The 11,815-nt window shown below is 39.6% G+C and overlaps 1 protein-coding gene across 2 annotated transcripts in view; it reads left to right on the top strand.

The window, feature by feature from the left end:
* The first annotated feature begins 673 nt into the window (after positions 1 to 673).
* The window catches only part of pot1 (protection of telomeres 1), a 44,151-nt gene continuing 33,009 nt past the window's right edge, over positions 674 to 11,815 (top strand). Inside the window, 3 exon segments of one of the 2 annotated variants that reach the window (NM_213711.2) lie at positions 759 to 971; positions 1,276 to 1,323; positions 2,889 to 3,003. In NM_213711.2, the coding sequence (NP_998876.1) occupies positions 1,297 to 1,323; positions 2,889 to 3,003 (142 nt within the window). In that variant the 5' untranslated portion in view covers positions 759 to 971; positions 1,276 to 1,296. 2 annotated transcript variants of the gene reach the window in all.

The following is an 11,815-nucleotide window of genomic DNA, read 5'->3' as shown; positions in this document are numbered from 1 at the left end:
TTGCAAAGAAATTCAAAGGGTTTGCCAATGGTATTTTTTTGTTGCGCAAACGCAAAATGTGTTGCACATTTTATTCCCATTGAGACTTTTTCCCATTAGCCAAATATATTAGTGCCTCAAACCCTAACTTTGGCAATATCATGCCAACAAAACAACTGCATGTTTCCTTCTGTAAACTTTGAAGTAGTTCATTTGTTCTTTTCGGTCTAAGCATTAACCTATGTATTGCTGACTCTTCTAGATAAACTATTATTACCTGGGAGTAAGGTATTACATAAGGAAGAGTTTTAAGATGTTTATGTCTTCAACACAGATCTGTTTGAAATTCTTGTAACTTACATAACGTTCAATAAACATACCATGAATCCATGATGTTTCTACAAAACCCCTCTCCATTTTGGTCAATACGGGAGAAAAGTTCTGATGACACTGCTGGCAAAGAGTAATTGAAAAAGGTATTTTTTTATTTTTTGGTTCCCTGGCACATTTTGAAAACGAGCAACAACTACAAATGGCTTCTAAACAAATTGGGTGCTAAGGTGGCAGTGGGCTTGGCGAGAAACCTACGTAAAAGTTACGCAGACTGGCCACGCCCACAAGGCGGCCTCTGCGGCGTCACTGGGCTACCTTGGAATTGTGACGCCAGTCTCGCGTGATGAGACTTGTGGCCTTGAGACTTTGTGCGAGACAGGAGGCTGAGGGGCTTTCTGCGGGAGATTTAAGTAGCGATCTGGAAGTGCGGGCTGTGTTTGGGAAATCAGCACTATTGGGCAGTATAAAGGCAATGTAGGGGAGAGCCATGCAGGCACCGTAGCAACTGAAATTGCTCCCGAAGGTTGCAGCTCACTGACAGCAGGGGGGGTATTCCAATAAGTGTAGCACAGCTGGGCTTCTCTTGAGACCCCAAAACCGCCGGGGCCGGCACGACTGTCCCACTTGTCTATCCCTGATGGTGGCCCTAATTACTTGTGGTAATGATTAAGTCTTATTAATATTACATTATAAGTGGTCAGTATGCTAGTTTATAGTTATTCTGCTGACAGTTTTGGGGGCCAAATATGGACGTTAAAATTAATAACCAGTCGAACATAGTATAGATTTAATGCAATGAACAGTTAACTTATATAACTTTTTATGTTTTTGTATCACCTTAAAACTAGGTTTGTACTGCTAAAGAGTGTTGTAGACCCTTTAGGATAATTGATAAATGCCAACACATATTTGGAATTCTATTCATACTACTTTTTAAATGTAACTTTCATATTTTGCTTTTAGGTATTTAATAAATCTCATATCATGGCAGATGCACATGCAGCAGCTAAAGTAAGTGTATTTTTATTTAATGTGCGCTGGCTGAAGATAATTTTAGCTATATGACCAGATATCCTTTTTTTTTTATTGGGAAATGCGTTATTTGTAAAATGTAAGGAATCTGAAGTAAAGCTTAAAGCTCAGCAACTAAACTAAAGACTAATGCAGAGTTATATCAGTGGTTATTTGTATAAAGTGCATTTGTTTTATAGAACAAAGTGCATAAAGAAGCATACAACAACAACAATAATAAGGAAGATCTAAAACAAGGAAACTGTAAATATTCAGCAACATAAAACTTTTCTTAAAGGAGACATATTGGATAAATGGGGAAAAACGCTTATTTTGTAGGCAATTGTGAATAATATACGGTGCTGGTTTCACTTTGTGCTAAAAATTAATCCTCTCTGTAAAAATGGCCCCTTTATTGGAGCTCCCTATAGATCGTATCAATTCTCCGTCCAGTGTGAAATGAAGAGTGGGCGTGTCCTAACGGTCCCTGCCAGAAGCACAGTAGGAGGGGGATAGCCAATCACAGCCCTGCACTCACACAAGCCAAGACCGGCTTCAGTTCCCTATCAGGTCAGCCTAGCTGCTGATTGGTTCTTATCCTACAGTGCAGTGTACGGAGGGCCGCCGGCTCCCCAGCTCATCCAGAGAATTCAGCCAGCAGGAAGTGGAACAGATGGGTGGGACTAGTGGGTTTTTTGTGGAATTTCTCAATAAATCAGTCAGAAACACAACTTTTTAAAGCACAATCCTTCTATATCTAGAGGAGTATAATTCATTGGTACATTCATCATTTTATAGGATATGTCTCCTTTAAGCAATCCTCTGACTTTTTTGCATAATAAAAGAAAAAGTAATTCTAAGCAACGCTCAAGTATACTGTAGTTAACGTTTAATTATTTAATGTTATTTGTAAATAACTTACTGCAATTCCAAAGCAATTAAGATATAATATAGTTAAATACTTAATGATCTTTGAATCTGCATTTTATTGGGTGTGGGGGAATATTTCAAAATGTCCTTCCCTTTACTTCAGTCACTACATAATTGTGGTACGGATAAAGAAGGTCCAGAAATGAAATGGAGAAAACACAAGATTGTGGAAGGGTGGAACATCCCTTTGGGCAAGGACTGTATCAAACTGTGCTTGCAATCCTCTCCAGCTTGGTATGGAGAGAGCCACTTTGAGCTGTGATCATTGGCCTGGGCCGAATGATCACATCAGCCTGATCATTCACATTAGTTGAAGGGGCAGCATTTCTGTAAGTGCTTATGGCTGTATTTACATAGCCCTTTCTGATAAAGCTTACTTAGTTTTTACCTTTCTTTCTCCTTTAAACATGCTTTTCTGGCTAATATTTCTAAATAAATACTGAATTTTGTTTGATTTGGTTATTGCATTACTACTTGGAATCCGTCTGTTTTCTTTTCTGTATTAAAATTTTAATACCCTTGCATTGAATAGTAGATAAACTCAGAGTCAGCCCTCAAGCTAGTCAGGATGCAGTACACAAGGGCAAACAGGTATATTACGCTAGCTGCAATCATTTTTAATTTTTTTTTTTTAGGTATCTTTTCAAAATTATACTTATACTCCCATTGATCAGCTACAACATGGCAAAGTGTATAATGTGTACGGTGTTGTGATTTTTTTCAAACCTCCTTATAGAAGCAAAGGAACTGGTATGTATTGCTAATACAAATTAAATCTGATATTACTGCAGCAACTAGTGTAACAGAAGTTTTACTAAACTGCAATATGTTATGGTTAACATTGGTTTGTTTTTCGAAATACATTTCAAATTTATGTTTATTAGAATTAGACTGGGCAGTGCCTTGACAGTGTAGGACTCTCAAAAGTATTGTGCATTGTTCTTTAAAAAAAAACAAAAAACTACTAAACGTATGTGATCCTTATCCATAAACCTGTTATCCAGAAAGCTTAGAATTTCAGAAAGGCCATCTTCCATAGACTCCATTTAATGAAATAATCCATTTTTTTCTCTGTAATAATAACACAGTACCTTGTACTTGATCCCAACTAAAATATAATGAATCCTTATTGGAGGCACAAGAATCCTATTGGGTTTAATTTATGTTTAAATGTTTTTATAGTTGGTATACATATCAAAATTACCCCTTATCCAGAAAACTTCAGCTCCTGAGCATGCTGAATAACAGATCCCATACCTGTATTACAGAAAAATGTAATAATTTACACCGTTAGGTTAGTAGTATTTCAACAGCAATGCAGCATTTAGCACAGAGAGAGGAATCTCAACAATGACACACTCATGTTGGCAAAGAAAGGTCAAGAAGTGTTAAGGACTGCAGTAAATTGAAACTTAACATTTATTCAGTTATAAAGAAAGAAAAAAATGGGAAAATATCAAACACAGAAGCCCCAAGGACTAACATTTAAAAATGGGGAATTTGCATTCAGCACCAGTTTCATAACTGAGCTGAACAATGAACCAGAAACATACCCTACAAGCTCTGTCAGTGCATATAATATAAAAGAGTAAAAAGATTAAAAAAATTAAGTGGGCACAGTATTTAAATATAAAAGTAGTGAATTTGTGCTTTAGAAACAGGAGCAAAATATTCTGTAATAAAAATACACATGCATGTTGACATTTATAATGACCTTAATACACTGCTCAAAGAAATAAAGGGAACACAAAAATAAGACATCCTAGATCTGAATGAATGAAATATTCTTATTAAATATGTCTATGAATATTTTCATTAATCCAGGTCATGGTATATCTAGTATAAATAAATTTAAAGCAACTGGACTTGTTTGGTAATCATTGAAGACGTTTCAATGATGCTCGGATGAGTAGTGAAACGTCTTCAATGATTACCAAACAAGTCCAGTTGCTTTAAATTTATTTATACTAGATATTCTTATTAAATACTTAGTTCTTTACATAGTTGAATGTGCTGACAACAAAATCACACACAAATTATCAATGTAAATCAAATTTATCAACCCATGGAAGTCTGGATTTGGAGTCACACTCAAAATTAAAGTGGAAAAAAACACTACAGGCTGATCCAACTTTGATGTAATGTCCTTAAAACAAGTCAAAATAAGGCTCAGTAGTGTGTGGCCTCCACATGCCTGTATGACCTCCCTACAACACCTGGGCATGCTCCTGATGTGGTGGCACATGGTCTCCTGAGGGATCTCCTCCCAGACCTGGACTAAAGCATCCACCAACTCCTGGACAGTCTGTGGTGCAACGTGGCCTTGGTGGATAGAGCGAGACATGATGTCCCAGATGTGCTCAATTGGATTCAGGTCTGGGGAACGGGCGGGCCAGTCCATAGCATCAATGCCTTAGTCTTGCAGGAACTGCTGACACACTCCAGCCACATGAGGTCTAGCATTGTCTTGCATTATGAGGAACCCAGGGCCAACTGCACTAGCATATGGTCTTACAAGGGGTCTGAGAATCTCATCTCGGTACCTAATGGCAGTCAGGCTACCTCTGGCGAGCACATGGAGAGCTGTGCGGCCCCCCCAGAGAAATGCCACCCCCACACCATTACTGACCCACTGCCAAACTGGTCATGCTGGAGGATGTTGCAGGCAGCAGAATGTTCTCCACGGTGTCTCCAGACTCTGTCATGTCTGTCATGTGCTCAGTGTGAACCTGCTTTCATCTGTGAAGAGCACAGGGCGCCAGTGGCGAATTTGCCAATCTTGGTGTTCTTTGGCAAATGCCAAACGTCCTGCAGCTGCTATCTTTAACCAAAGGCTGCAGCAAAGGCTGCATCTGACCAAAGGCTGCAGCATTAGCCTTTGGTCAGATCACACATTCTAATAGGAGGGGGAGTGAGCTTTTTTAATTCTTGTGGAAGGGGGGAACAGGAGAAGGGAGAGAGGAGAGTGCTGAACAGGCTCTGGCACCGGGAATGAAGGATTTTTCTGAGAGGAAATCTGATACAGAAGTTTACAAAAAAGGAGACAAGAAATCTTGTGGGTTTTTTTTGATAGACTGATAGACTTTCTGTGAGTGCTTATGGCTGTTTTTACATAGACCTTTCTGATAAAGCTTACTTAGTTTTTACCTTTCTTTCTCCTTTAACAATCTTATCGTGGTCATTACTAAAAGTTCTATAAATTAGAAAACACAATTTTTTCTGAAAAAAAAAGTGCTTTCATGATTGGGCCCAAAGGTCTTTGTTGGGAGCTATAAAGAGGCAATAATATGATTTCATCCCTTGTGTCCGTGTCCCTTTTTATACAACATAACACAATTTAATCTAATAAAGTACTATCTGCAATAATTCCCAAATCCTTCTGAATTTAGGAGGCCCCCAACGCAATATAATTTAGGATATAACTAGAAGTTATGTGATTTTTATCCAACCAATGTTAAATCTAATTTTCTAATTTGCTTTCCGGTTCACATATTGATTTAAATCTTTTTACCAAGTAGAAAGATCCTGCATGAAACCTACAGGTTTGTGCATTTTTATCAACACAAATACAGTGCTTTTCAATGCGAACCTCAAGGTCATTTATAAACAACAACAAAGGAATAAGGACAGTCCCTCTAACAAGTCAAATATCTAAGTAGGTCGCATCCACTGCAACAATTAGGTTTAAGTGTTGTAGCACCTCAGTCCAGCTGAAAATATTTGGCCCTGAAGTACACAATGTTTTTTTGTTTTTTTTTAAATAACCAAAACAACCCAGTGAAAGTCTGTTTGGAAGCATGCTGCAAAATGACTCCTGAAAAGTGATTAAAGCTGGTACCTATTTAGCCCAAAAAAGGGTAACACTGTTTTTGCTGGTAAAGGCAGCTCTGCATTTTAAACTGGGGTAAATGCCTATGCATACTTATTTGAGATGTTTTATTTTTCTTTAAAATTCTGTCTAAGTTACTTTTTATTTAAACTAATTTTTAGTTTTTTTGTCAGTTATTGCCAGCTGCATTTCATCATCAAATTAATTAATGCCCGTAGTTATGACTATACATTGGGAGCAGAACTCTTGCATGGGGAGAACGCTGCCATTGAGATGCAAAGCTAGCTCTCCTGTAGCGGCGCGCCTGCTTGAGAGGAGCTTAGCGCTCGTGCTGTTTTAATGTCTCCCTGGAGATGCTACTCAGTATACACATGCAGAGTGGAAAGGAGGTGCGGGGTGTGGCACTGAGTATGATGCTTTCTGGGGTGGGTTCCCAGGGGCATGTATAATTGGTCTGTTCAAACTAAGGGGGCAGTCCTTTGTCTATTTAACTTTTCCCATGATCCGCCTGACTCCATTTATATCTTCACTTTGGCCTATGCATTTCATCATCATCTGATATGGTAAAAATAACACATATTAGCTGTTGCTAGAACTATTATGGCTAATGTCACATGTTATATTTTCTTTATCAACAGAAGATATGCCTATCTCCCCTGTGTGCATAAGCTTGTGTTTTTGGTTGGAATCTGTCCTGTATCTGCAATAACAGGCAGATCCCACATGGTCGGCACTGGCGTCTCCTTCTCCAGATGAGAAAGAACAATGTGAGACATTAGATAATTTAAACTCCAAATATTAAACCAATATTGTGCCAATTAATTGTACTCATATAAATAAAAAAAGGAATGTGCTCTAAAAAGTAATATTTCAAGCTGATTTATTGAAAAATTTACCCAAGAACCCCACTAGTCCTGCCCATCTTTCTGCTGCTTTCTTTTCCAGGCTGTACAGGGGGGCCAGCTGCACTCGGCACACTGCACTGTAGGATAGGAACCAATCAGCAGCAAGACCGACCTGATAGGGAACTGAAGCCTTTCTTTGCTTACTTGACTGCAGGGCTGTAATTGGCTACCCCCTCCTACTGAGCCTCTGGCAGGGACCGTTAGAACACGCCCACCCCTCATTTGAATCTCCAAAAGGGAACATAAAAGATCTATAGGGAGCTCCAATAAAGGAGCCATTTTTACAGACAGTATTAATATTTAGTTTTTTTTTTTCATTTATCTTATACAGTAAGAAACATAAGTATTTGAACACCCTGCGATTTTGCAAGTTCTCCCACTTAGAAATCATGGAGGGTTTGAAATTCACATTGTAGGTGCATTCCCACTGTGAGCATTTAAAAAAAAAATCAGGAAAGCACATTGTATGATTTTAAAAGAATTTATTTGTATTGCACTGCTGCACATAAGTATTTGAACACCTGAGAAAATCAGTGTTAATATTTGGTACAGAAGCCTTTGTTTGCAATTACAGAGGTCAAACGTTTCCTGTAGTTTTTGACCAGGTTTGCACTCACTGCAACAGGGATTTTGGCCCACTCCTCCACACAGATCTCCTCTAGATCTGTCAGGTTTCGGGGCTGTCGCTGAGCAAAACTGAGTTTTGGCTCCCTCCAAAAATTTTCTATAGGGTTTAGGTCTGGAGACTGGCTAGGCCCCTCCAGAACCTTGGTATGCCTGTTACAGAGCCACTCCTTGGTTATCCTGGCTGTGTGCTTTGGGTCATTGTCATGTTGGAAGACCCAGCCACGACCCATCTTCAATGCTCTGACTGAGGGAAGGAGGTTGTTGCTCAAAATTTCACAATACATGGCCCCATTCATCCTCTCCCTAATACAGTGCAGTCGTCCTGTCCCCTTTGCAGAAAAGCACCCCCAAAGCATGATGTTACAACCCCTATGCTTCACAGTAGGGATGGTGTTATTGGGATGCAACTCATCCTTATTTTTCCTCCAAACATGGCGAGTGAAGTTTAGACCAAAAAGTTCTACTTTGGTCTCATCTGACCACATGAATTTCTCCCATGCCTCCTCTGGATCATCCAGATGGTCATTGGCAAACTTCAGATGGGCCTGGAGATGTGATGACTTGAGCATGGGAACCTTCCGTGCAATGCATAATTTGAAACCATGATGGCGTAGTGTTCTACCAACAGTGACCTTTGAAACTGTGGTCCCAGCTCTCTTCATGTCATTGATCAGCTCCTCCCTTGTAGTTCTGGGCTGATTCCTCACCTTATCATCAGTCATACCCCACAAGGTGAGTATCTTGCATGGAGTCCCAGTCCTAGGAAGACTAAAGGTCCGGCAAGCGAGTGGATCTTCTCCCGATATCCCCCACCTACAGGTGGGCGATATCGGGAGAATCCAGGCTAATTATAACGACAGGTATAGGCAAAGTCAGTTTGGGGACTGCATCAACGAGCCGATGCGGTCCCCGATCCGACTAGATTTTTTTAACCTGCCCAATCGATATCTAGCCGATTTCCAGCCAGATATCAGTCGGGCGGGCCCGTCGGTAGTGCCCATACACGGGCCGATTACCTGCCAAAACAGTCTAAGGGACCGATATCGGCAGCTAGAATCAGCCAATGTATGGGGACCTTAACAGTCGTCTTTAGCCTCTTCCATTTTCTAACAATTGCTCCAACAGTTGATCTATTTTCACCAAGCTGCTTGGCAATTGCCCCGTAGCCCTTTCCAGCCTTGTGGAGGTCCACAATTTTGTCTCTGGTGTTTTTTGACATCTTTTTGGTCTTGCCCATGGTAGTAGTTGGCATCTGACTGACTGTGGGGTGGGCAGGTGTCTTACATAGTAACATAGTAAGTTGGGTTGAAAAAAGACATACGTCCATCACGTTCAACCATAATGCCTATATATAACCTGCCTAACTACAAGTTGATCCAGAGGAAGGCAAAAAACCCCATCTGAAGCCTCTCTAATTTGCCGCAGAGGGGAAAAAATTCCTTCCTGACTCCAAGATGGCAATCGGACCAGTCCCTGGATCAACTTGTACTAAGAGCTATCTCCCATAACCCTGTATTCCCTCACTTGCTAAGAATCCATCCAGCCCCTTCTTAAAGCTATATAATGTATCAGCCAGTACGACTGATTCGGGGAGGGAATTCCACAACTTCACAGCTCTCACAGTAAAAAATCCTTTCCGAATATTTAAATGGAACCTCCCTTCTTCTAAACGGAGTGGGTGCCCTCGTGTCCGTTGGAAGGACCTACTGGTAAATAAAACATTAGAAAGGTTATTATATGATCCCCTTACATATTTATACATAGTTATCATGTCACCTCTTAAGCGCCTCTTCTCCAGTGTAAACAGACCCAACTTGGCCAGTCTTTCTTCATAACTGAGACTTTCCATACCCTTTACCAGCTTTGTTGCCCTTCTCTGGACCCTCTCTAACTCAATAATGTCCCGTTTGAGCACTGGAGACCAAAACTGAACAGCATATTCTAGATGGGGCCTTACCAGCGCTCTGTAAAGGGGAAGAATAACCCCCTCCTCCCGTGAATCTATACCCCTTTTAATACAGCTCAAAACCTTGTTTGCCCTTGCAGCTGCTGCCTGGCATTGCTTGCTACAGCCAAGTTTATTATCTACAAGGACTCCAAGGTCCTTCTCCATTATGGATTTGCCTAGGGCAGTCCGATTAAGGGTATACGGGGCTAGCATATTTTTACATCCCAGGTGCATGACCTTACATTTATCCACATTAAATCTCATCTGCCACTTAGCTGCCCAGATTGCCAGTTGGTCAAGCTCCTGCTGCAGGGATAGAATTGACTGGTCTGCAGAGTTTTGTGTCATCTGCAAACACTGATACATTACTCATAATACCCTCCCCTAAGTCATTTATGAACAAGTTAAACAAAAGAATGCACCTACAATGTGAATTTCAGACCCCTCCATGATTTCTAAGTGGGACAACTTGCAAAATCGCCTTTAACTGGAGAGAGATATGCCTCTACAGAGGATTTAAGGATGCAAACATTCTTATTAATTAATATTAATTTAATATTGTTATAACTTTAGTGCAAAAACCTGTGGTAAAGTGACTTTTAGTGCAAAACTAAATTTTCATATTACCCCTGGATATTAACTCCCCCTTTCTCATCTTTAGGTTTGAAGGAAAGTTTCTACATAATCTTACTGGTTACAACCTGAGAAAGTTGTAGGGTAATACCTGAAAGCAAATTCTGCCATGTGAGCCACAGAACAAAAAAGGAAATAGCTGCACCTTCCACAATTAGGTCTAAAGCTCCACCAAATGTTAATGATAATGTATAAATAAGATAGAAGGGGAGAAAGAGTCTCCAGATAACCTGCAAATGAAGTATTTACATATACAGAAAAAGACACATAAGAAACTCCCAAGCGGGTGTTCCCCAATAGACTTCAATACATGCACCATTATCTAATTACATTAATAGGTTAAATGGTTATCAAGAGTATTAGGCGATTACAAGTTAAAATATAACCTTTAATAGTACAAAATAAAAACTCACATTAGTGATCAAATCAAAAGAAAACCCACTTAAAAATAGCAGGGGGTATAAAAACGATCCAAATATTTCCCAGGGAACATCAATTACACACTGTGGATCTGCTGAGGCTGCACAAAACAATGTTGCGAGTCAGTAAAGCAAAATAAATTGTATCTAGTTACCACCACTTCAAATTACAACTAAGAAGTGATAGGGAAAGTCCCTTATCACAGTGGCAACATTTATAGCCACTTCTCAGTAATGTATCGAGTCTCCACCACTTCAAATTGCCGGGGTCGCGTAACTAGTTAGCATGTGAGCCACCCTAACATAACCTGTGGTTTCTGATCAGTAATAAGGATTAAAGATAGGTGAACATAAAAAAAGTGTGTTCATCTAGTAAAATAGCCACTGTATACTGTATGTTAATATAACAAATGCTAATGCATATGGTTTATACTATGGTCACCAAAGATTTTGATCTGAAGTTTTGCTTAGTTAGTTCTTTCATTCAACCATTTTACATAAAATGAAGAGTAATTAAGTAGCATTAAAGAATTTTCCAAATTATCATGCTCTCCCTTGAAGCTAAGAAATAATGAGAGCTCTGCTAGAATATTAATCAGAATTTTAACAATTACTTATTAACTCCAAAAATTAGAATTTTTTAATAGACTTAAGGTATGGAGATCCAAATTATGAAAGGTTCCGTTATGCAGAAAGCCCCAGGTCCTGAGGATTCTGAATAATAGGTCCTATACTTGTACCAGTGTAAAAAAAGGTTTTTGTAGGAAGGTACTCACTTTGGATTCTCTGCAATAATGCAAGAAAAGTAAATGTACCTTTAGCACATTTGCTTTGTGGAGACTGCTTCACTGGAATTTTTTCTGCATGTCTGATTGCTAGGAGCTAGCAACTATATGGGATTAGTGACCTCCTGACAACCAAACAGAATTTTCAGGTGCTTGCTGAAATGGCAAATACAAAGAAAAAATGTAGACCAATAATGGCTCCAATTGGCTAGGATCTGTTGTTTTAATAAGCTCCTGTTATTCATCTATGATGACTCTCTGCATGAGAGGCAGTTGTAAATGAAAACAAAAGCTTGTATCTGTGTAAATGGTGAGCTTCGTATCTGCACAACTGGTCTATGACCTTCTTGGGATGTCCACTTTGATTGCAGGCAATTTCACCTGCGGGAGCAAAATGCAAATTTCCTGCATTCAAA

The sequence above is a fragment of the Xenopus tropicalis genome, chromosome 3 (assembly GCF_000004195.4).
Source record: "Xenopus tropicalis strain Nigerian chromosome 3, UCB_Xtro_10.0, whole genome shotgun sequence".
Taxonomy (NCBI): domain Eukaryota; kingdom Metazoa; phylum Chordata; class Amphibia; order Anura; family Pipidae; genus Xenopus; species Xenopus tropicalis.
Note: the sequence above shows the minus strand (reverse complement) of the source record. Positions and strands in the feature narration are given on the sequence as shown.